Here is a 26,172-nt window from a genome sequence, read left to right as displayed (position 1 = left end):
TATGAAAATATTATTACTCAACAAAGAATACAGATTTAAGAATAAGAAATAAAATCAACAAAGAATATAGATTTAAGAATAAGAAATAGAATCCACAAATAATACAGATTTAAGAATAAGAAATAGAATTGGGATCTAAGGGTCCAATCTTCATTAATATTCACCACCTCTCAATCATATACAAGATACTAATTAATAAGATACTAATTAATACCATAAAATATAAGTTTATTAAATTTCAAAATAAGTAAACTCAAATTATCCCCGTGAATGGATTATTGCTTTCAGAGGCTTTTTCATGACAACGGTAAGCTCTAACTTCTCCGACAGATCAACTTGGTCTCCCTCCACGGCCTTCCATTCCGACCGCCAAACCAAATTAGCAAGGAAATACTCCAAATGAAGAATCGCCAGACCAAATCCTGGGCATATCCTCCTCCCTGCTCCGAACGGCATCATCTTTATCTCCTTGCTCCCTGTTACATCAAACTCCGCCACTTCTTCTGCCTCTTCTTTCCCTCCTTTCATGAACCGCTCCGGCCTAAACGCCGCCGGATCTTCCCACACTTTTGGATCCCAACCCATCTCCGCCACCATGAAATCTACCGTCCCATACTTTGGTATCACGTAATTTTCCAACTCTGTTTCTTCTTTCACTGCGTGTGGTAACACGAAATGCCCTGGTGGGTGTCTTCTTAATCCTTCCAAAACCACCGCTTTCAGATATGGAACCTTCCGCAAATCCTCTTCCTTCACCTCCTCCCCTGTTCTATCCCCCATTACTCCTTTTATCTCTGCAAAAATCTTGTGTTGGATTTCTGGGTATTTCACTAAATTCGCCATTATCCATTGCAGCGCCGTCGACGTGGTGTCGGTGCCGGCGTTGAGGAATTCCGAGCATATGGTCACAATCTCCTCATTGGTAAGCTTTCTATTGTCCTCGTCGGGAATCTCCAAATCGAGAAGGGTATCCACATATGACACCACGAATTCTTCTTTTTCTTCTTCAGTTTCGGCTCTGTTTGCTCTGTTTACTCTGTTTGCTCTGTTTGCTCTGTTTGCTCTGTTTGCTCTGTTTTGATTGGCCTTCCGGCGAGCTTCAATCAATGGAATTATGACGTCCTCTTGGTTCTTTCTTAGTTGGAGAAGCGTCTCCCAGCGTTTTCGGAGCAAAATCTTGGTGAATTTAGGCCAGAAATTGAGAACATTGAAATGCTCAAAACTCAATACAACCGCTCGCTCTACGTCCATGATTTCCCTAATATGGGGTTCGTCAAGCCTATCCCCAAAGCACATCAACACCAACAAACAAAACATGGCGTAATGAAAATGATCGATGACGGTAACGGGAGTTTCAGATTTCGAATGAGAAACAAGCCGATTAAGAAGAATATCCAAAACCCACTTGCGAGCTCGATTATAGGACTTAACCCGAGAAGCATGAAGGATTTGGGAAGTGAGATTGCGGCGGAGGAGACGCCAGAGTGGGCCGTAAGAGGCAGAGCTGATGCTGTGTTGGTTACTGGTTAAGAGCTTGCTAACAGGTTGCGCCGGTGGACGGCCGGAAAACAGAGCACCGTTTTGGACGAGGATCTTGTGGGCAATTGAGTGGTCGGCGATGAAGATGGAGAGGCGAGAGCCTCTGCGGAGGGTGACAATGGGGCCATATTTGGCGACGGCGGTGCGAAGGTAAGACTCCAATTGGAGATTGGATGTGCGGAGCCATAGGAAAGTGGAGATGATGGGGATTGAAGGAGGGCCTGGTGGAAGCTTTGTGGAGCTTCGAAAATGGCTTAAAATGGAGCTTAGAAGATAGCTGATGCAGAGGGAGATGACAATGATGAACCACATCGCCATTTTCTCTGCTTGTTATTTTTGTTGAATCCAATCAAAAAACTCATACCCATCTATATATATATATATATATTCTAACACTCATCAACTCGTCCCGTATTGGATAAAAATTAGCACTTGAAATAGTGTGATAATGACCTCTAATAAATATTAGAACACTACTATCCTCTTGTCTTAATTTTCATCTAAAATTCTTGGATGGCAATTTTGAAACATTTATGAACGAGAGTAATATAGTAACCGAATATTTTTTAAATGATATGATAATGTATAGGACTACTTTTGTAATTTAACTAGGTATTTAAGATCGAAGCTCGTTAAGACATATTGTTGTTGAGTTCCATAGACAAAGCTTTGAAAAAATGGGGTGTACGGGTTAAGTTTTAATATCATGTATGAGTAAAAATGGATGTAATCTATAAGATTGGATTTCTGACATTTTTGTTTGGTTTTATTGAGGAAAAGCTAAGTGGTGTGTTTTTAGTTATAGAACACGACCCGATGTGTTTTGAGTAGAAAATAAAGAAAACTCGATGTTTTGGAGAAGAAAACAAAAGTTTTAATTCATCGTATTCAATAAATGAGAGAACATATCTCTTATCTACAAAGCTAAGTAACTGTAATAATAAGCAACCTTTAATCGGTATAATCTAAATAAGCTCAACCGATACAGATAGTTCGATTGAAGAAAAGTTACATTTAGTTTCTTAAGTAGAATCCTTCTCCTCTATCAATTTGGAGTTTGAAGTTTGTTCTTAATAGTAATCGTTGTTTGAAGATTGACAACTATCACGTATTTTGTTGTCAATTCAACGTCTGTTTGTCAGCTTTAGTGCTCGTATTCTTAAGGGTAGCTTCATCTCATGACTATAACATAAGGTCAAAATCTCGAAGTATTACTTAATAACATGTTAGTCATATTCAGCACTTCCAAAACAAGAGAGTTTCAAAAATCTATATGAGTACCCAAAATTAATAAGTTCTCGAATGGAACACGTAGATTGCTTTTTAACCATCTATGTATACCATTGGCAATAATATTTGTTTTTGTACCTCTTTAATCCGTTCTTCATTTCTTGACGCTATCACTCAAGTATAGGATAGGTAAGAAAATCAAGACCACATTCAAATGAGCGCGATCTTGAAGATAAGATGATTAAGAAATACTTGAAAGAATTGAAAGTCATTGCCTATCATACAAAGTTGCATCTTCTTTCTTGGTGTTCAATCATAAGAACTTCATAGTTAAGCGTACTTTACTCGAAAAATACATGTTAGTGAGTATAAAGCATGCTAGAAGGACTTGTGTTGCCTTGCGAAGATAGTCTTCACTAGAAACGATGAATATTTAATGTGATCTTAGATCATGCTGCAAAGCCGAACCCGTATTTCGAATCCTAATCCAAAATCTCAATGTGTTGTCCCACGTTGGTTGGGGAGGAGAACAAAAGACCATTTACAAGGGTATGGAGATCTTCCTCTAACAGACGCGTTTTAAAGACTTGAGGGGAAGCCCGAAATGGAAAGCCCAAATAGGACAATATCTGTTAGCGGTGGATCTGGGTCCTTACACTCAACATGGGTCATGAGTCCTTACAAGGGATCACAAACTAGTTTATACCTTTTAACATTCTCCCTTAAACTAAATGCTAGCGGCATTAGTTTATACTCGACTCTGAACAAACCCCCAACATAGCCATGATGTCTGCAATTTCCAAGTATCGTTTCTTTCAATGTCTTCTATTTCTGCATCCATAGCTTTTCTCTATTTAGAGTTTTTAGCGGCTTCTATGTAATGAATGATCACCTCCTGCAAACAAAGCTAGATATGTAATATTTTCATCATCAGAAAAAACCTTCAACACTCTCATAATCATCCATCCATCTTGGTGGCCTCCTAATTCTTATTTCGGTATCAACAAATGAGTGTTCTTGTGTTGACTCACATGAATCATCATTATATACTTCATCCTTCGAGCATTCAACTTCATTGCAGGTATCATTACTCAATTCTAGATCAATTGTAACTTCTTTTTTATGGGTTTTATGCCAATCCCAGCCATTTTCTTCCTTAAACTTCACATCTCTACTAACAATTAGTTTCTGTGAGACTAGATCATAAAGTCTATATGTCTTTAACTCCTCCCTAACTCCAAATAATTCACACTTCAAACTTTTATTCTCAAGATTTGTTCTTTTGTTGTTTGGGACATGAACATGCGCAATGTTGTATTTCGATAATCGGCCACGTAAATCCTTTCTTTTCGGTGAGAGGAAATTGTCGACAGGAGGTTGTTGGAAGAAAAAATAATGCATAAAATCAGGTTATCAAATCTTGTAAACAGATTTCCTATTTAAATATAACCTATACTAAAAATGGGTGGAGAGTGGCAACTTAATCTGTGCCACTTCCTATAAAATTGCTGTCTAAGAATTCGCTAATCCATTCGACGTCGTGTTTGTCAAATGGTCAAACGGAGAATTAAATGTAAACGTGTGAAACTAAATAAGGAAAAACAAAGGTTTTATCTAACAAAACGTCGTGTTTGTCAAATGGTCAAACGGAGAATTAAATGTAAACGTGTGAAACTAAATAAGGAAAAACAAAGGTTTTATCTAACAATCTCCTCCTAAAACATGTGTTATATCTGCCTTATTTCGTTTCGTTTGAACTCCGTTTTGAGCCCATGGCTCGGTGTTCCTGGCGGCATGTCCTCCAGACTCCACGTCTTGTTCGGCCGCCTCTTCTTCGAGTTGGCGCGCCGCCAGTCCAAGTGGTTCACCTCTCTCCCTAATAGGTCTTCCATCTTCCGGTACCTGGCCGAGAGGTTGACCGGTTGCTCGGTGTCCCTGGCGGCATGTCCTCCAGACTCCACGTCTTGTTCGGCCGCCTCTTCTTCGAGTTGGCGCGCCGCCAGTCCAGGTGGTTCACCTCTTCCTAATAGGTCTTCCATCTTCCGGTACCTGGCCGAGAAGTTGACTGGTTGCTCTATCTCTAGCTTTAGGATGTAAAGGCAGTTTGCCGTGCACCGAACTTGCGTGAGCAACCGTCGTCGATCATCGCGGATCCTAAGTAGCCCGCGTTTGATGGAAATGTGGCAGCCGGCCTTATCGAGTTGACCCAAGCTCACAATATTAGCCTTGAGTCTCGGGATGAAGTAGACGCCGGTCAGCTTGTGATGATTGCCTCCCTTGCCGACGAATAGGATGGTGTCGTGCCCTTCGATCTCGACGACGGAGCCGTCGCCGAATTTCACCGTCCCGCGAATCCCCGAGTCAAGCTCGGAGAACGCAGACTTGGGGCTCCGGTCATATGGTTTGTTGCCCCCGTGTCGAGGACCCATCGCCGGTGCTCTTGCTGCTCGCCTCTTTCACCGATTTGAGCGAGCACTCGCTCCTCCTTCAGTCGAATTGGCTCTCCAGCCGGTGCATTTGTTATGCACAGTTGGAGCTCTTCCTCGGGTTCGACGCTCACCGGAGCAGTTATGCCGTCGTCAATCACCTCTGTGGATTTGGGGAGCTCTTCCTCGGATTGAGCCACATGGGCCTTTTCGGCCGTCTCCTTGTTCCTGAGCTTGATCCAGCAATTCTTGCTCAGGTGACCTCTCTTCCCACAGTACGAGCACTGGATTGGCCCGTCATCAGTCGACTCCTTCTTTTGATCCGCCTCTTTCCCGTGCATGCGTCGGCGAGATTTCCACTGCCGTCGTCAATCACCTCTGTGGATTTTCGGATTGAGCCACATGGGCCTTTTCGGCCGTCTCCTTGTTCCTGAGCTTGATCCAGCAATTCTTGCTCAGGTGACCTCTCTTCCCACAGTACGAGCACTGGATTGGCCCGTCATCAGTCGACTCCTTCTTTTGATCCGCCTCTTTCCCGTGCATGCGTCGGCGAGATTTCCACTGCCGTCGTCAATCACCTCTGTGGATTTGGGGAGCTCTTCCTCGGATTGAGCCACATGGGCCTTTTCGGCCGTCTCCTTGTTCCTGAGCTTGATCCAGCAATTCTTGCTCAGGTGACCTCTCTTCCCACAGTACGAGCACTGGATTGGCCCGTCATCAGTCGACTCCTTCTTTTGATCCGCCTCTTTCCCGTGCATGCGTCGGCGAGATTTCCACGGCTTCTTACCGCATTTGCAGCTGGAGGGCCCATTGCTCTCGCCGGTGTTGTCACGGAGCTTTAGGCGTGCAAGCCATTCCTCCTCAGTGAGGAGTAGACGACCCTCCTTGTCGATAGCTGAAATGGTATTTTTCTTCCGCTGCTCGACGTTACGCAGTCTTCCAGTCACCTCTTCCACCGTTAGGTCATTCACGTCAAGCAATATCTCGATTGAAATTGCAACTTGCTCGGGTGATCGGGGACGACCTGCAGCATCTTCTTCACAATTTCTCCTTCCTCTGGCTCAACAGCGTGGAGGAGTGAGCGAGCCTGCTCGGGATGGAGGATCCCACGATGTGCTTATTTTCGCACTTTGCATTTTCTTCTACTCGAACCTGAGACCTGTGTGTTGTTAGGTCGACACTCTAACCACTTGAACTGTTCAACTTGATTGTTGATAGAATGGCTCCTCCGCAATGATATACACCGATGGCTTCAACTTGGCTCTGATAGCACTTGTTGGATTTCGATAATCGGCCACGTAAATCCTTTCTTTTCGGTGAGAGGAAATTGTCGACAGGAGGTTGTTGGAAGAAAAAATAATGCATAAAATAACAGAGAGAAGGACTGATTGACTGCTCTTCAAAATCAGGTTATCAAATCTTGTAAAAAGATTTCCTATTTAAATATAACCTATACTAAAAATGGGTGGAGAGTGGCCAACTTAATCTGTGCCACTTCCTATAAAATTGCTGTCTAAGAATTCGCTAATCCATTCGACGTCGTGTTTGTCAAATGGTCAAACGGAGAATTAAATGTAAACGTGTGAAACTAAATAAGGAAAAACAAAGGTTTTATCTAACAATCTCCTCCTAAAACATGTGTTATATCTGCCTTATTTCGTTTCGTTTGAACTCCGTTTTGAGCCCTATGGCTCGGTGTTCCTGGCGGCATGTCCTCCAGACTCCACGTCTTGTTCGGCCGCCTCTTCTTCGAGTTGGCGCGCCGCCAGTCCAAGTGGTTCACCTCTCTCCCTAATAGGTCTTCCATCTTCCGGTACCTGGCCGAGAAGTTGACTGGTTGCTCTATCTCTAGCTTTAGGATGTAAAGGCAGTTTGCCGTGCACCGAACTTGCGTGAGCAACCGTCGTCGATCATCGCGGATCCTAAGTAGCCCGCCTTTGATGGAAATGTGGCAGCTGGCCTTATCGAGTTGACCCAAGCTCACAATATTAGCCTTGAGTCTCGGGATGAAGTAGACGCCGGTCAGCTTGTGATGATTGCCTCCCTTGCCGACGAGAATAGGATGGTGTCGTGCCCTTCGATCTCGACGACGGAGCCGTCGCCGAATTTCACCGTCCCGCGAATCCCCGAGTCAAGCTCGGAGAACGCAGACTTGGCTCCGGTCATATGGTTTGTTGCCCCCGTGTCGAGGACCCATCGCCGGTGCTCTTGCTGCTCGCCTCTTTTCACCGATTTGAGCGAGCACTCGCTCCTCCTTCAGTCGAATTGGCTCCCCAGCCGGTGCATTTGTTATGCACAGTTGGAGCTCTTCCTCGGGTTCGACGCTCACCGGAGCAGTTATGCCGTCGTCAATCACCTCTGTGGATTTGGGGAGCTCTTCCTCGGGTTCGACGTCAGGTAGGACTGATGCAGTCACCATGAAAAGGGTCGGCTCATCCTCCTCGAATTGAGCCACATGGGCCTTTTCGGCCGTCTCCTTGTTCCTGAGCTTGCTCCAGCAATTCTTGCTCAGGTGACCTCTCTTCCCACAGTACGAGCACTGGATTGGCCCCGTCATCAGTCGACTCCTTCTTTTGATCCGCCTCTTTCCCGTGCATGCATCGGCGAGATTTCCACGGCTTCTTACCGCCTTTGCAGCTGGAGGGCCCATTGCTCTCGCCGGTGTTGTCACGGAGCTTTAGGCGTGCAAGCCATTCCTCCTCAGTGAGGAGTAGACGACCCTCCTTGTCGATAGCTGAAATGGTATTTTTCTTCCGCTGCTCGTTACGCAGTCTTCCCAGTCACCTCTTCCACCGTTAGGTCATTCACGTCAAGCAATATCTCGATTGAAATTGCAACTTGCTCGAGGTGATCGAGGACGACCTGCAGCATCTTCTTCACAATTTCTCCTTCCTCTGGCTCAACAGCGTGGAGGAGTGAGCGAGCCTGCTCGGGATGGAGGATCCCACGATGTGCTTATTTTCGCACTTTGCATTTTCTTCTACTCGAACCTGAGACCTGTGTGTTGTTAGGTCGACACTCTAACCACTTGAACTATTCAACTTGATTGTTGATAGAATGGCTCCTCCGCAATGATATACACCGATGGCTTCAACTTGGCTCTGATAGCACTTGTTGGATTTCGATAATCGGCCACGTAAATCCTTTCTTTTCGGTGAGAGGAAATTGTCGACAGGAGGTTGTTGGAAGAAAAAATAATGCATAAAATAACAGAGAGAAGGACTGATTGACTGCTCTTCAAAATCAGGTTATCAAATCTTGTAAAAAGATTTCCTATTTAAATATAACCTATACTAAAAATGGGTGGAGAGTGGCCAACTTAATCTGTGCCACTTCCTATAAAATTGCTGTCTAAGAATTCGCTAATCCATTCGACGTCGTGTTTGTCAAATGGTCAAACGGAGAATTAAATGTAAACGTGTGAAACTAAATAAGGAAAAACAAAGGTTTTATCTAACAATCTCCTCCTAAAACATGTGTTATATCTGCCTTATTTCGTTTCGTTTGAACTCCGTTTTGAGCCCATGGCTCGGTGTTCCTGGCGGCATGTCCTCCAGACTCCACGTCTTGTTCGGCCGCCTCTTCTTCGAGTTGGCGCGCCGCCAGTCCAAGTGGTTCACCTCTCTCCCTAATAGGTCTTCCATCTTCCGGTACCTGGCCGAGAGGTTGACCGGTTGCTCGGTGTCCCTGGCGGCATGTCCTCCAGACTCCACGTCTTGTTCGGCCGCCTCTTCTTCGAGTTGGCGCGCCGCCAGTCCAGGTGGTTCACCTCTTCCTAATAGGTCTTCCATCTTCCGGTACCTGGCCGAGAAGTTGACTGGTTGCTCTATCTCTAGCTTTAGGATGTAAAGGCAGTTTGCCGTGCACCGAACTTGCGTGAGCAACCGTCGTCGATCATCGCGGATCCTAAGTAGCCCGCCTTTGATGGAAATGTGGCAGCTGGCCTTATCGAGTTGACCCAAGCTCACAATATTAGCCTTGAGTCTCGGGATGAAGTAGACGCCGGTCAGCTTGTGATGATTGCCTCCCTTGCCGACGAGAATAGGATGGTGTCGTGCCCTTCGATCTCGACGACGGAGCCGTCGCCGAATTTCACCGTCCCGCGAATCCCCGAGTCAAGCTCGGAGAACGCAGACTTGGCTCCGGTCATATGGTTTGTTGCCCCCGTGTCGAGGACCCATCGCCGGTGCTCTTGCTGCTCGCCTCTTTCACCGATTTGAGCGAGCACTCGCTCCTCCTTCAGTCGAATTGGCTCCCCAGCCGGTGCATTTGTTATGCACAGTTGGAGCTCTTCCTCGGGTTCGACGTCAGGTAGGACTGATGCAGTCACCATGAAAAGGGTCTGCTCATCCTCCTCGGATTGAGCCACATGGGCCTTTTCGGCCGTCTCCTTGTTCCTGAGCTTGCTCCAGCAATTCTTGCTCAGGTGACCTCTCTTCCCACAGTACGAGCACTGGATTGGCCCGTCATCAGTCGACTCCTTCTTTTGATCCGCCTCTTTCCCGTGCATGCGTCGGCGAGATTTCCACGGCTTCTTACCGCATTTGCAGCTGGAGGGCCCATTGCTCTCGCCGGTGTTGTCACGGAGCTTTAGGCGTGCAAGCCATTCCTCCTCAGTGAGGAGTAGACGACCCTCCTTGTCGATAGCTGAAATGGTATTTTTCTTCCGCTGCTCGACGTTACGCAGTCTTCCAGTCACCTCTTCCACCGTTAGGTCATTCACGTCAAGCAATATCTCGATTGAAATTGCAACTTGCTCGGGTGATCGGGGACGACCTGCAGCATCTTCTTCACAATTTCTCCTTCCTCTGGCTCAACAGCGTGGAGGAGTGAGCGAGCCTGCTCGGGATGGAGGATCCCACGATGTGCTTATTTTCGCACTTTGCATTTTCTTCTACTCGAAACCTGAGACCTGTGTGTTGTTAGGTCGACACTCTAACCACTTGAACTATTCAACTTGATTGTTGATAGAATGGCTCCTCCGCAATGATATACACCGATGGCTTCAACTTGGCTCTGATAGCACTTGTTGGATTTCGATAATCGGCCACGTAAATCCTTTCTTTTCGGTGAGAGGAAATTGTCGACATGAGGTTGTTGGAAGAAAAAATAATGCATAAAATAACAGAGAGAAGGACTGATTGACTGCTCTTCAAAATCAGGTTATCAAATCTTGTAAACAGATTTCCTATTTAAATATAACCTATACTAAAAATGGGTGGAGAGTGGCCAACTTAATCTGTGCCACTTCCTATAAAATTGCTGTCTAAGAATTCGCTAATCCATTCGACGTCGTGTTTGTCAAATGGTCAAACGGAGAATTAAATGTAAACGTGTGAAACTAAATAAGGAAAAACAAAGGTTTTATCTAACACGCAATACATCCAAAAATTATGAAACGTGAAACCGATGGTTTATGTCTGCAACAAGCTTCTTCTGGAGTCATATACTTCACGGCTAGAGTGGGGCTTCTATTAAGAATATGAACCGTCCAGTTTGCTGCTATCGCCCAGAAAGCTTTTGGTACTTTTTTCTCGGTCAACATGCATCTAACCATATTCATAATTTTCTTATTTTTCCTTTCTGTCACGCCATTTTGTTTCGGAGTATAAGCCGCTGTCAGTTGCCTTTGAATACCATTTTCATTACAAAAGCTAGTGAATTCTTTGGATATGAATTCACCACCCCGATTAGTTCTCAAGCCCTTCAAGTATATACCAATTTCTTTTTCAACCATACTCTTGAATCTTTTAAAATGGAGAATGGTTCTGATTTTTCCGCTAAGAATAAAATTCAAGTTTTTCGACTGAAATCATCGATGAAACTGATAAAATACCTCTTTTTGCTGTTGGAGATGGGTGTGATCGATCAACTTCGCCATTTTTGTTGAGTTTGGTTTTGAAAATCCACTTTATTCCAATCTTCTTCATTCCTTCAGGCAAATCTGTCAACTCCCAAGTCTCATTTAGTTTGATAGCTTCTATCAACAAGTCCATTGCAACGAAGGTAGTCAGATCTATAGTTGAGGTTTGTTGAGGTTTATTGAGAGTGAGTGTCCCACATTGGTTAATTTAGTGGAAGATCATGGGTTTATAAGTGAGGAATACTAACTCCATTGGTAGGAGGCCTTTTGGGAAGCCCAATCAAAGCCATGAGAGCTTAGGCTCAAAGTGGACAATATCATACCATTGTGGAGAGTCGTGTTCGTCTAACAAGGTTAGGAGAATTATCTCCCGCTCACATAATCTTCCATATCGTTGCTTACAACTATTTTCTTGAACACTAAATCATAGAGTCTTTAGACTCTTCACTCATCCTTGGAAGCACCCACTAAAAACTTTTATAGGAGTCGTATCTTTCGCTACCCATGTAGGACTTCTGTTGAACATGTGCATTGTCCACTATATTACTTGTGCATTGTCCACTATATTACTTTTGGCCCCAAAATTCTTTGGAACTTGCTTCTCTGTTAATATACTTTTAACCATGTTCCTGATTGTTCTGTTCATTTCTTCTTCCTCCTCAAGATCAGCATAATTTGCTTCCTTCCCCGTTGAAAACACTCGTATAGAAAGTGTTCTAAAGAATGACACTTACAACACTCAACTGTAGTTTTGTTTAATGGATATCTACCGCTTCCTCAAAACATTCTACGAGCTCGATCACTTCCTCTTCTGCCAATTCTATTATCGTATGTCACCTTTAATGCTTGTTCATCACTTATGCATCCATTTAGTCTTTGCTCATGTACTAGCAAGCTACTTTGCAATTCATAGATAGTTAAAGTTTCTAAGTGACTAGACTCTTAAATCGAACATATAACATAATCAAATCTTGAGGTCAATGATCTCAAGATTTTTTCAATAATCCCCACTTGTTTCGTGTTTTCGACATGAATTTTCATCTTATTTGCAATGGTGAGAGTTCGAGCAAAATATGCATCAACACTCTTGTTCTCTTTGATCCGTAGGACTTCAAACTCTCTCCTAAGAGCTTAGAGTTGTGCTCTCTTGTCTTGACTCTTGTGGAACCCTGATACTTCTGCTTCATAAAGTTCCAAATTTGTTTGCAGTATCTCTATTGAAAATTATTTCCACAATAGGTCGATCAATGGCTTGGAACAAATAATTTTTGACATTCACGTTTTTTCAGCTTTTGGTCTACAACTGTTTTTTGTTGTGCTTCAGCAATCTCCACTCCTTCTATTGCAGCAGAGATTTCGATGCCACAACAACAATGTTCTGATAACAATTTTTGTATCAAGGAAGTAAGATCGATCACAACCTGTTGTACCCAAATACCAATTGTTGTACCAAAAGCGAAATGCCCAACTAGTTGATACTCAATGTAATACCCGAGCCTCTATTGAAAGTTTAAAATCTAAGTTTACCTTAAAAGTCGATCTCTCTCAATTTTAGTGAAGGTCTTAAAGACCAAAATCCGAGATGAGACGGAAGAGAAAAATGATGAGGAATAAAAGAACTTAAGAAAAATATAAAAGAAAAAAATGATAGAAAATTAAAAGGATGGTCAAGGTTAATCCCTGGAGGGTAATTTGGTCATTATACCCTCTTTTTAGTAACATACGAATAAAAGAGAAAAAGAAAAAAAAAATAAAAAAAAAATAAAAAAAAAAATAACGGGGAAAAGGAAGAGAAGGAGAAACGGCAGAAAGAAAATTATAGAGAGAGAATGAAAGTTCTAGAGAGAGAATGAAAGTTCTAGAGAGAGAGGGAGGTAACCGCCGCTCCGGCCACGAGGAGTCTGGTTCCGGCCAAGCCTTCATGAAATCTTCACAGAACGTAGAGAGGAACATTCTTAACTTTTAGATCGTCCAAAACCATCCAGAAACGAGGAAAAATCTAAATGTAAAGTTCTTGAATCCAGATTCTCGAAATTGCTTTAGATCTGTGAGATACGGTAAGAGTTAGAGCCTAAAATTTGAGTATGTTAATCTACAGAGGCGTAATCTGTGAAGAAGTTTGGCCGAGACCTCAACCCAAAGGCGGAGATCCGAGGGTCATCCGAGAACGGTGAGCGAACTTCCGGCGTTCTTAAATCCTCCGATAGTCAAGAAAAAAAAAATTATAAAAAGAATACTAGGACGTAGCCTGTAACACGATCTAGAACGTTGCCGAAGGAATCATATTGATCCGATCTACGGATCGAAAGATATGAAAATCAGAAAAACAAAACCGACTGGGTTTCGGTTTTCAGAGGACAGAGAAGAAGAAGAAGAAGAAAAAAAAAGAAAAAAAAACGGCCGGCGAGCGGCGGAGGGCGGCGACAGGCGCCGGACACGCGTCGACCACCGGCTGGAGCAACGCAGCTCCAGCGAGGCGTCGACACGTGTCGCCTGCAAGCCGGGCCGACCGGACCGGGCCGGGCCCGACCCGCGACTGTGCAGAATTGGGCGCGCGTGCAGCCTGCGGCTGGCGCCTTCCAGCGCGCGTGGCCACTCACTTCCAGCGTGCTGCTGGGCGCGTGAGCGCGCGTGGAACGGCCAATTTGGCCCGGTTGTTTTCTGTTTTCTCGATTTTTGTCCCAGCTCCAGTTCTAATACTGTTTTTACGTGGATAGGGACTTAATTTAGAGAAATCAGTATTTTTGGACACCTCACGGGCAAAGAAACGCTAGCGAGAGGGCACGCGTCAACCAAGTAAGTCACCACCCGGTATTTAGGAAGAAATACTTGTAGGGTTCGCTTGGATTGTATGTATGCATGTTAGTAATTTTGCCTTGAATTAGCTCTCCATGAATAAGCTTAATTAGATGGATTGTTATGATGTGTTGGGTGAATTTTCTGAGTGTTGCTTGTATGCCTTAAGCTTCCGTTGTACGTATGCATGCGTTTAATTTATGTTAGAGTTGTGTATGCCGGGTTTCGGGTGCTTGATGGACGAATTCGTCCCATTGAGCGCGAACTTCGTGCTCTGGGTGCTTGATGGAGGTCATCGCCCCGTTGAGCCGGTATGCCTAGTTTGCATGAATTACATACTATGATGTTAGAAGAAGATTGCATGCACCCTCTGTTCATTGCTAGGGCCCATTTCTATGACAAGATTAGGGAATTTCTGTTAGGAGCGATATGTCGCTCTGGACAGACTTAATTTTCCCCTAGAAACTTAGCGGTTTACCACGGCAAGAAAGTACCTAGGAGGGTTCACAGATTGCTAGCGTGAGAACGGTATCTATAGGTTCGTGGGAGGACCAAGGGTCCCTGATCAGTCCTTACTGTTCTTAGCCATTTCGCATGGGAAATGTGTCCCCACGTCGTACAGCCCATTAGCTGCATGGGAATGGGTTGGGTCGCGCCCCCCATAGGAGAACTATATGGGCGTAGGGGTATTCAGCACACCCCTAGGCTAGGTACCATGTAGTTCTAGATAGCCATGTAGAGGTAGCGCCTCATAGAGAGATACCGACCATATTAGCTTGGCATAAGGAACCTCTAGGTGACTAATGAAAGGACGATGAACCGGTGAAACCCAAGGGGCAAGCCCCAAGAGACTAAGGTTAGAACCCGATGTCCTAGAACCGAATTAGAAAACCGTGGGAGTTCTGTTAAATTAAGATGCGAAGAGAGCCTACAAGTAGGTGGCTTACTGAGTATAATTTTTATACTCATCCCGTTCTCATTTATTTTTCTCAGGTGTTCACTGGCTGCTGGTCGAGGTAGAGGAGCGTTTGAGAGTTGTACAGTCACAGAGGGGGTCGTTCCGGAGCGTCAGTCCCTTTTCGGTCTTTTAGAGTCTTTTGTATTTCATTTTATATTTGCAATTTCTTTTGTAATAATTAACAAACAAAATTTCTCTCTTTTGTTTTAATTCAAAGTGTTTTTATATTTTTACTTTGGTTTTCTTTTCTTTTATTTTCCTTTTGTTTGTTTTCGATTTCGTCTTTTTAGTCACGGTCTGATTTTCGAAGCCTCGAAAATCGGGTCGTGACACTCAATAAAGAGAAAGTTGTGACAAACCGCTTCACAGATGGAGAAGACCAAGTAAAGACAGAGCGAGCAATCACATGACCGGAGATCGAGCTATATATGTCACGGTAAGCAACATGGAGCCCACGTTTTCTTAATATTATTTGAAAATTGTTATTTTATCATAATTGTTTTTCAAAATTGTTTTTTTTTTTCCAACAAATATTGGTCTACTAGTTTAGACGTAAAGATTCAAATCTATGATATGTTCATTGATCGTTAGGATTTTCTTTCTAACAAAACATGTTAATAGCATCTTTAGAACGATTTTTAACTTTTTGAATCATTTAAACTAAGGACAGTATGATTCAAAGTTTCATTAGATACCCACGAAATTAACATGCTTGAAAGTATAATGCCTCGAAAGCCTTCCTCGTTCCCATCTCTGCCACCTATTTTGTTCCACATTCTCTCGTAATTCTTCACATATTTTCGAAATTGGGATTCCCTGCACAGTATGTACGGGAATCGATTTCCCGTTCCCATCTCTACCATCTATTTTGTTCTACATTCTCTCGAAATTCTCCACTTATCTTTTTAAATGGGATTCCAAGTAGAAACTGTGTCGGGGACCGTTTCCGACTAATACTTTTTCTCCGTTTATTATTCTTTAAATAAAATAGTTACTCTAATTTTTTCAACATAACCTGTCAGAACATTTCTGACTATGAACTCACACTAATTCAGCTCACAAATTCAAAACCTGGGACTTATGATGGCTTTCAGAGGGTTTTTCATCACAACGGTGAACTCTACCTTCTCCGACAGATCAACGTCGTCACCATCCACAGCCTTCCATTCAAACCTCCATATCATATTCGCTAAGTAATATTCCAAATGAAGAATCCCCAAACCATATCCTGGACACATCCTCCTCCCTGCTCCGAACGGCATCATCTTTATCTCTCTACTCCCCGTTACATCAAACGCCGCCGCCGCTCCTCCTCCCATGAACCTCTCCGGCTTAAACGCCATCGGATCTTCCCATACGTCTGCACCCCGACCCATCTCCGTCGCCATGAAATTTACAGTCGCGTTCTTGGGTATCACGTAGTTTTCGAATTCTATATCCTCTTTCACCCCTCGTGCTTCTAGGAAAAGCCCTGGTGGGTGTCTTCTTAATCCTTCTAAAACCACTGCTTTCAGATATGGAAGCTTCCCCAAATCCTCTTCTTTCACCTCCTCCTCCGATCCATTTCCCATTACTCCCTTGATCTCTTCGAAGAGCTTGTGTTGGATTTCTGGGTATTTCACCAAATTCGCCATTATCCACGGCATGGTCGTGGCGGTGGTATCGATTCCGCCGGTGAGGAATTCCGAGCATAGACTTACCATTTCGCCGTCTGTTATCTTTCTATTGTCCTCTTCGGGGTGGCGTAATTCGAGGAGTGTATCCACATACGACAACACGAAATCTTCATCTTCTTCTTCTTCTTTACCTTCTCTGTTTTCTCTGTTTCCTCTGTTTCCTCTGTTTCCTCTGTTTTGGTTGGCCTTCCTTCTTGCTTCGATTAGAGGGATTATGACTCTCTCTTGGTTCTTTCTTAGTTGGAGAAACTCCTCCCAGCGTTTTGGAAGGAAAATCTTTGTCAATTTAGGAGAGAAATTAAGGAGACCAAATCGACTAAGATTTAGCAGCATCGTACGCTGCACATTCTCGACTTCTTTGATTTTGGGTTCGTCGAGTTTATCCCCAAAGCACATTAGCACCAGCAAACAGAACATGGCGTACTGAAAATGATCAGCAACACAGACGGGAGTTCCCGATTCAGAGTGGGAGAGAAGGCGTTTAAGAAGAATATCCAAAACCCACTTGCGAGCAGGAGAGTAGGACCTGACACGGGAAGGATGGAGGATTTGGGAAGTGAGATTGCGGCGGAGGAGGCGCCAGAGTGGACCGTAAGGGGCGGAGTGGATGCTGTGCTGGTTGCTGAAGAGGATTTTGGTCAAAGGAGGAGGTGGTGGGCGGTCGGCGAAGAGAGCGCCGTGTTGGAGGAGGGCGTTGTGGGCAATGGTGCGGTCGGCTATGAAGATGGAGATGCGAGAGCCAATGCGGAGGGTGACGATGGGGCCGTATTTGGCGACGGCGGTGCGGAGGTAAGACTCCAATTGAAGAGGGGATGTGCGGAGCCATAGGAAAGTGGAGATGATGGGGATTGAAGGAGGGCCTGGTGGGAGCTTGGTGGAGCTTCGGAAATGGCTTAAAATGGAGCTTAGAAGATAGCTGATGCAGAGGGAGACGAGGATGATGAACCAAATCTCCATTTTTTTTTTTTTTTTTTTTTTTTTTTGTGTGTATTTGTGATTGATTGTTGAATCAAACTTATAAAGCAAATCGGACCTATGAATTTTCAAAAATACCCTTCCTAACACTTTTAAAAATATTCTTACTATTAAAAAAATATTTTAATTCATCTTATTCAATAATATATCTCTTATATACAAAGTTAAAGTAAAGGTAATAATAAGCGACCTTTAATTTTTAACCTCTAACCAATATAATTTGAATAGTCTCAACGCTCGATTAAAAGAAAATTACTTTTAGTTTTTTGGGTAGAAGCATTCTCCTTGATCAATTTGGAATTTGAAGAGTTTGAAATTTGTTCTCAACAGTAGACGACGTTTGAAGATTGACAACTATAACGTATTTTGTTGTCGATTCAACATCATTTGAAGATTAAACTATCACGTATTTTGTTGCCAATTCAACGTTCGTTTGTCAGCTTCATCGCTCATGTTCTTTAGGGTAACTTCATCGCTCATGTTCTTTAGGGTAACTTCATCGCTCGTGTTCTTTAGGGTAATTTCATCTTATGACACCATGGAATACCGTGTGAAATTTCTCCTCGTGAATAACGAGACTTGATTACTTTGAACTCTCTACCATATAGAATTTGATTGAATTCACATTAAAAATGGGGAAATTAGCCAATCCAAAATGTGGAATGATTCCTTAATAATAACATGTTAGTTACATTCTCAATTAAATTATCACTTCCACTTAATAAACTTAGGTTATTTTTTCAACCATAACAAGAAAGCACTTCCAAAACAAGAGAGTTTCTAGAAGATTAAGTAACCAAAAATAAACACAAGTTCTCAAATGGAACACGTAAATTGCTTAAATTGCTTCTTTAGCTGGTCTAAACACAAGTAGGGTAACTTCTTTTCTTAACCATCAATGTATACCATTACCAATAATATTTGTTTATCTACATCTTCCCATCCATTCTTCATATGTATTTATTTAGCGGGCTAAAGACATAAATTGTGTTTGTGTTCTTAAAGCTATCAATCGTTAGTGGGTTGTGACATCTTGAGTATAGGATATGTAAAAAAAATGAGACCACTTCCAAATAAGAGTAATTTTGAGGATAAGATAACTAAAAAATGCTTAAAAGAACTTTCGTTCTTAGCACCACTTACAAATATAAGAGGTTTCTAATATAGGATCATAACCAATAACTTTTTCCTGCAAAAGGTTGAAGCCAAACAAGCAGCGCATGAGGCCTTCCACTGACCATTACAGCGCATAACTTTTTCTAATATACACCATGAATGTCACTGACCATTACAATTCAGCTTTAGAGGGAAGCAATAGCACTAGGAGAGCCATGGCTAAACACAAGAAGACTTGATTGGCGACAAACCCGAGCGACCGCTACCGGCGATCTGACCCACAATGGGGCAACAATCTGAGAAACTTGCCTCTTGTGTGCTCGGTTTTGGCTAAATAACCACGGGTGGCACAAAATGGTCCTACACTGATGATCCATCCACAACGACTCCGGAACCCACCAACACGCTGCTATTCAAAAACGGCCGCGGGGGATCATATTTGGGCGCAGCATCATCATCAAGCTGTCAAATGAGCTGATGGTGGCAAGTCAAAAGACCATCGATGCACGAGGTGTCAATGTCCACTCTTAATCCAGCACATTTCTTAACAGACTCAAGTTATAATTGAAGTGTTTGTTACTTTAAATTTGGTTATTTTCACCTCTATTTCTCTCTAAAAGCTCCCTTTTGTTAGTGTTTATTTCAGTAAGACCTGCACAAAAAGTTGGGAAATTCACAAAGTAATGCATTCAACTTAGGAAAACTGAAGATAGTGAGTGAAAGTTCAAAAACATAATTTTAAAACATACAGACTTCTAAACAATAGAATTCTTCACAAGAACTCAAGCACCCAGAAACATAAAACTAAGGGGAAATAACGAATTCAATTGAAGAAAACGGCCCTTCAATATATACTCCAAACCTAAGGATATTCCAAAGAATCAAAACAGGGAAAGAGGAAAGAAGCTTAATCAAAAAAGGGCTTCAGACATCCAAGGAAGGAATATAGCAGCATTAGCTCTCAAGCCTGGCGAAGGCGAAAGCTCTTAGGCGGCCACTGCGAATGTTTTGAGAAACAAGCCATTGGAATTGTCATCATTAACATATAAGTTGAACAAGATAAGCAAATGATATTAACAACTAAACAGGATGGGAAACCAAACCCCAAGAAGCTCATGAAAAGAACCAGTTGTAATTATCGAAGTGGTAAGCATTTAAAGAAGAGACTCAGACATCCAAGGAAGGATAAAGCAGCACTAGCTCTCAAGCCCGGCGAAGGCGAAAGCTCTTAGGCGGCCACTGCGAATGTTTCGAGAAACAAGCCTTACAGATATCATCATTGTCAACACAATTTCAAATGGTGAATGTCATAAAATTCAGATACAAATCAGCTTCAATAAAAAAGGAAAAGTAAAATTGGCTTCACTGTGTATAGCAATCTGAAGATTGGTAGTAAAATCTCATTGAAATCCGCTCAAATTATTTGAAATATCATCGTAAGGACACAAAATCGAATAAGCAATCCAACAAAACATCAAAACAAGTCAAGTAACTGACACAGATAATCAACAAAATTCAAGAGTGCTCAGACAGCCAAGGGTATATCAATCAGATACCGGGAATTGTACCCAGATCAGAAACTCTAGTCCATAGAATTAGCCTCGTCATAGCATCACATCGAACATCAAAAAGAAGAAACAGAAGATAAGAATCGAAGTTGAAACCAGAAAGACGAAGATTTGAAAACTCAACAACACGCCGAAGAGTAAAATTTACACCAAAATCATAAAAGCTGTGGAGATGAAGACCAAGACGATGTGGGGAAACAAGATCGAAAGGTGTGTTTATAGGGCACGACGGGTGAATTAGGGTTTCTCGTCTTCGACAGTTTTAGGGTTTTTCTTGATTTCATTAGCGCAGCGGCTGGGCTGGGCCTCAACCCAACAAAACGGGGAAGAATTAAGAGACGACGACCTCTTAAATTTTGGATTTTTAAAAATAACTAAATAACTTGCCTTTTCAAAAAATATAAATTATATATATATATATTTATTTATTTATTTATTTATTTATTTATTTACTTATTTATTATTGAGATTCGAATCACTCCACAAATAAGACTAATTAGGTTAAAGTTTAAATGATTTTAAGCATGCCACCCGAATTATATTGAATGGTACAGAAATTTAATTATATGCTAAAATAAACAAATACTATTTTTGCTCCATTTTTCAAGTCTATGGTACAAACACAACATGTTTGACTTTATACGGCTTTCGAATGAAACTTTTTGTCATTTTTAATATACTTTTTTGCTTTACATATTGATTCGAACACTTAATCTCTTAATCGATAATACATACAAATTATCATAGTAAGGGGTGGTGGTGCAGTTGGTTAGCGCGTAGGTCTCATAAATCATCATGAGGTTGAGAGTTTGAGTCTCACTCGCCCCATTCGAACATTTAATCTCTTGGTCGATACATATGAATCACCATAGTAAGGGGTGGTGGTGGAGTTGGCTAGCGCGTAGGTCTCATAGTTCTAAAGAGTCATCTCGAGGTCGAGAGTTCGAACCTCTCTCACACCATTTAATTTTTTTTTTCTCTTTTTGTCATAATACTTTTTGGACTCACACGTTGATTCGAACATTTAATTTCTTGATCGATAATACATACACATCACCATAGTAAGAGGTGGTGGTGTAGTTGGCTAGTGTGTAGGTCTCATAGCTTTAAAGAGTCATCTTGAGGGAGAGTTGAGCCTCTCTCACCCCATTTAATTTTTTTTTCTATTTGTGCCGTATACTTTTCAGATGCACACGTTGATTCGAACGTTTAAATCTATTGATTGATAATGCATACAAATAATCATAGTAAGAGGTGGTGGCATAGTTGGCTAGTGCGTAGATCTTAGAGAAGCTTTAAAGAGTCATCCTGAGGTCGAGAGTTTTTTGAGTAAACAAGGATATCATCAAAGTATACAACAACAAATTTTCCAATATAGTCTCTCAAAACATGATTCATTAGTCTCATAAAAGTACTTGGTGCATTTGTAAGGCCAAATGGCATAACGAACCACTCATATAGCCCAAACTTGGTTTTGAAAGCCGTTTTCCACTCATCTCCCACATTCATTCGAATTTGATGATAACCACTTTTAAGATCTATTTTTGAAAACAGATTAGCACCATATAATTCATCTAACATGTCATCCAATCTAGGAATCGGATGTCGATACTTTACCGTTATCTTGTTGATAGCTCGACAATCAACACACATCCTCCATATGCCATCTTTCTTGGGTACCAAAATCATAGGAACCGAACAAGGATTCATGCTTTCTCTAACATAACCTTTATCCATGAGTTGTTCCACTTGTCTCTGAATCTCCTTAGTCTCGATGGGATTGGTCCTATAGGCAGCCGTATTTGGAAGAGTTGCCCCAGACACGAAGTCAATTTTGTGTTCAATCCCTCTTAGAAGGGGTAACCCCGTACATGCATCTTCATGTGGAAACATGTCAGTGAATTCCTGCAAAAGAGACTTAAAAGCACTTGGCAAAACATCATCGGTTTTTTGTTCTACAAATTTTGGTTCTTGAGCTAACATATTCCTCATTTCTCCCTTTCTTATAACCAAACTCACATTTTCCCCATTTTCCTCGAAATCACTTCTTTTTTCTTTCTTGGTTTTCACTCCTCCTTTGCCCCTCACTTTTCTTTTCTTTTTTCACTCTTATCTCTCTCTTCTACCTTAGTTTCTTCTCTCCTCGGTTGTTCTTCATATCCTTTTCTTTTCTTCTCTAATTTCAATTGGTCACAATGTACTTCATATGGAGACAATGGAAGTAAAGTAAATTTCTTCCCACACAAAGTAGAAGTATACTCGTTCATCAAACGATCAAATGTTACCTTTCTATCATATTGCCAAGGTCGACCGAACAAAATGTCCCCCGCATGCATTGGTACGACATCACAAAGGACTTCATCTTTATATCTTCCAAAGTAAAAGAAATAATAGCTTGAGAGTTCACCTTAATTTCTTCTTTGTTTGTCAACCATTGAAGTTTGTATGGTTTTGGATGGGGATGGACAGAAAGTTAAAGTCTTTTTACAAGAAACTACTTATCACATTTGTGCAACTTCTACTATCAATCACCAAGCTGCATGGGTTTCCTTTTATCAAACATCTGTGTGGAACAAATTTTCCCTTTGATCTTCAAATTTCTCTTCCTTGATTTGAACATTGAGTACTCTCCTTGTGATTTCTTCCACAAGTTGTGAATCATGATCCTCACAGTCATCATTTGAATCAAGTATACCATTCCTTATCACCATAATTTTTTTATTAACACACTCTTTGCTCATGTGTCTAAACGCTTTGCACTTCCAACATTGAATAGAACTAGACTTCTCATTTACCATCTTTGAAGCTTCATTCTTGTTACCATTAGAACTCTCAACCTCCACTCTTTTAGCAGCCTCAAACTTTTCTTTTGGTGACGTCGATTCATTTCTATTCACAAAACTATCCTTTTTCCAAGTTTTAGAATTTGAAAAGGTGTTAGTTCGTGATGTGTACCTTTTTTAATGCTCTTTTTTCTTCCTTCCATTGGTCTTCAATTTTGATAGCATAATGATACATGTCCTCCAGATAGGGTGGTGGATTTCTGTCAACAAGATGAGCAATTTCTCGATTCAGACCTCCATGGAATCTAGACATGGTATCTTCTTCTTCTTCTCTAATGTTTGCTCTTTCTATCGAAGTCTTCATCTCTTGATAATATTCAGTAACACTTTTTGTTTCTTGCCTCAAACCTTGCCATTTAGTTTTCAAATTTCTTTCATAATGTTTCGGAACATACCTTTTTCTCATGGCTTCTTTAAGTTCTTCCCAAGTCTCTATTGGATCCTCTTCTTTTCTTCTTCTCTCGGATTTGAGATGTTGGTACCAATCACCGTCATGACTGGTAAATTCGGCAATAACAAGTCTCATCTTCTTATTTTCACTATAGGTGTTGCAATCAAACACATGCTTTATCTTTCTTTCCCATTGCAAGTATGCCTCAGAATTTGCCGTTCCACAAAAAGGTGGGATTTTGAGTTTAACTCCCCCATCTCTATCTTCATGTACTCTTTCCATCCTTACAGGTTGCATAATATTTGCATGGTTATTTCTTCCCTCCATCTTCCTTCAACTTGTCTTTCTTGTACAACTATACCTTCATCTTCTTGTAATACTCGTTCTTGTCTTTGTTGTTGTGCCCTTCTTTCTTGTCTATCTTCCATCATCATTTCCATCATACCTTGAATTGCTTGAAGAATGGTTGTATTAAGATCTGGTACTGGTGGTACTTCTCCTCTATTATGTGACATTTTGTTATCAGTAACAGGGACCTCTCCACACTTCTCACAAAAATTTCACTCAAGGACATCAAAGGTAGGCTTTTGGAACTAGGTCAAGAATGTAAAGACTGACTTTTTTTTTTTGGTACAATCTTGCTTTAAGCTTGATTATAACAAATTCAATGATCAACTCTCACCAGCTAAGACTAGTATCTCAAGGATCAAGAGCTTGAAATTTTTTGAACAAACTCAAATAAATGATAAGAACAGAATATATTTTTTTTCTCCGAACTGATTTTTTTTATTTTTTTTTATTTTTTTTTCTACTGATTTTTCTTTTCTTTTCTTTTTTCGATAATTTGAGAGAGACTAAAAAAATTGATAGAAAAAAAAATAACAACAAAAATATTTCACCTCTAGAGCGGCCAAAGAACGTCGACCAAATGCTCTGATACCAAATGATAAGCGTCAACAATGCTTGATTTGCAAAGCTAGAGGTCCTTCTAGAATTCTTGCAAACATTCACAAAGAAAGCTAACTTAACGAATTGATTCCAACCAAGAGTTAGAAGATGAATGACTCTTAGATCGAACTTAGAATCTATGATGGTCACTCTTAGATTCCAAGACGACTCACTCCAGAATTAGCTTGATCAAAACTAATTCAATGAATCGGTTTAAACATCAAACCTAAAACAAAGTTTGAAAAAGAATAACACCAAAAAGGTATTAGGAAAACACAAAGGTTTTGTTCGTATACCACAATGATACTTAAGCATGAATATTAAATAGGCGAAAAAGATAACCTAAACATAATGAAGTTTATCTACCAACTACAAATTACAACTACCAATAAAAGCTTGTAAATACAAAGGGAAGGAAATAAGACAAACATAAATTGTTTTAATTGCTAGTTTAACTACCAAAGGCAAAGTCTTCTAATCATTTTTCAATGTCAGCCACTCCATTATTTTATTGATTTGATATGCTAATGCTATAAAGATTTTTGGGCTCAAAAGTCTTTGTTTCAACTTGTACACTAGCTAGCCTTTGAAGATGCAATGTATAGGCCTCTTGTATCTTCTTAGCCTCGCTTCTTGTAATCGGTTCTTTGGGTACATGCAAAGGGTCAGTAGTTGAATTCATATCATTTAATCTGTTGATTGATGATACATACAAATTATCATAGTAAGTGGTGGTGGTGCATGGCTAGTGCGTGGGTCTCATAGCTTTAAAAAGTCATCTTGAGGTCGAGAGTTTGAGTCTCTCTCACCCCATTTAATCATTTTTTTCTTCTTGTGACGTATACTGTTTGGATTCGTACTTTGATTCAAACATTAATCTATTGATCGATAATACATACAAATGAGAATAGTAAGGGATGGTGTAGTTGGCTAGTGTGTAGGTCTCATAGCTTTAAAGAGTCATCTTAAGGTTGAGAGTTCAAGCCTCTCTCACCTCATTAAATCTTTTTTTTCCTTTTTGTGTCATATACTTTTTGGATTCACACGTTCATTCGAACATTTAATCTCTTGATCGATAATACATACGAATCATCATAGTAAGTGGTGGTGGTGTAGTTGCTAGTGTGTAGCTCATAGCTTTAAAGAGTCATCTTGAGGTCAAGAGTCTGAGCCTCTCTCATCCTAATTTAATCATTTTTTTATTTATTTTTGTGTCATATACTTTTCGGATTCACACATACAAATCATCATAGTAAGGGGTGGTGGTGCAGTTGGCGCATAGGTCTCATAGCTTTAAAGAGTCATCCGATTCACACGTTGATTCGAACATTTAATTTCTTGATCGATAATACATACGATCGATAATACATACACATCACTATAATCAGGGGTGGTGGCGCAGTTGGCTAGCATGTAGGTCTTATAGCTTTAAAGAGTCATCCTTTTGGAGAGTAAAAAAAGGTAGGAAATGGTTTAAAAATGTCAAACTGAACTCAAAATAAGCAGTTGAGGGACGGTTGGCATGCATGCCACATGTGGAAGGTCGCAGCTGGACATTTGGGTTGGCCCTCAAGTGATTGGCGGGCGGGTCACTGACGGAGGGATATGGGTTGGAACATTGCTGGGTCAAGAAGCGGGACTGGACTAAAGGTGTGCGCGCTCATCTGAGCTACTAGTGTGGATGAGGGAGTAATCTATATGATCAATTTAAAGACCGTAACTCTCATTGAGTCCTATAATGAACACGAGCTAAATTGCAACTTAGCTCCTAAATTATTGTCGATGCCACTAAGTATCTACACATATTAGAAGTGTATGAAAATTTTAAAGGGTGTTGAGTGAA

At 41.4% G+C, this 26,172-nt stretch overlaps 1 protein-coding gene, 1 long non-coding RNA gene, 2 other non-coding genes and 1 pseudogene across 4 annotated transcripts; 1 reads left to right on the top strand and 4 right to left on the bottom strand.

Moving 5' to 3' along the window:
• Positions 1 to 132: 132 nt before the first annotated feature.
• On the bottom strand, positions 133 to 2,069 carry LOC111777684 (cytochrome P450 89A2). Its single transcript, XM_087118341.1, has one exon. The coding sequence runs from the start codon at positions 1,855 to 1,857 to the stop codon at positions 259 to 261; it is 1,599 nt and encodes a 532-aa protein (XP_086974467.1). The 5' UTR covers positions 1,858 to 2,069; the 3' UTR covers positions 133 to 258.
• Positions 2,070 to 12,544: 10,475 nt separating this feature from the next.
• On the top strand, positions 12,545 to 15,045 carry LOC147789065 (uncharacterized). Its single transcript, XR_015412164.1, has 3 exons — positions 12,545 to 13,228; positions 13,776 to 13,854; positions 14,848 to 15,045. It is a non-coding gene; the product is annotated as an uncharacterized LOC147789065 (long non-coding RNA).
• A 689-nt stretch (positions 15,046 to 15,734) lies between these two features.
• LOC111777335 (cytochrome P450 89A2 pseudogene) lies at positions 15,735 to 17,488 on the bottom strand (annotated as a pseudogene).
• A 2,011-nt stretch (positions 17,489 to 19,499) lies between these two features.
• On the bottom strand, positions 19,500 to 19,623 carry LOC111777914 (small nucleolar RNA SNORD14). Its single transcript, XR_002812438.1, has one exon. It is a non-coding gene; the product is annotated as a small nucleolar RNA SNORD14 (small nucleolar RNA).
• A 119-nt stretch (positions 19,624 to 19,742) lies between these two features.
• LOC111777911 (small nucleolar RNA SNORD14) lies at positions 19,743 to 19,864 on the bottom strand. Its single transcript, XR_002812436.2, has one exon. It is a non-coding gene; the product is annotated as a small nucleolar RNA SNORD14 (small nucleolar RNA).
• Between the last annotated feature and the right edge of the window lie 6,308 nt (positions 19,865 to 26,172).

Source organism: Cucurbita pepo, chromosome 16 (genome assembly GCF_057944985.1).
Source record: "Cucurbita pepo subsp. pepo isolate OVF chromosome 16, ASM5794498v1, whole genome shotgun sequence".
Lineage (NCBI taxonomy): Eukaryota > Viridiplantae > Streptophyta > Magnoliopsida > Cucurbitales > Cucurbitaceae > Cucurbita > Cucurbita pepo.
This window is presented reverse-complemented; position numbering and strand designations above follow the sequence as displayed.

Coding starts and splice junctions, on each gene's coding strand:
- LOC111777684 (XM_087118341.1), bottom strand. CDS start 1,857: ATGGCGATGTGGTTCATCATTGTCATCTCCCTCTGCATCAGCTATCTT.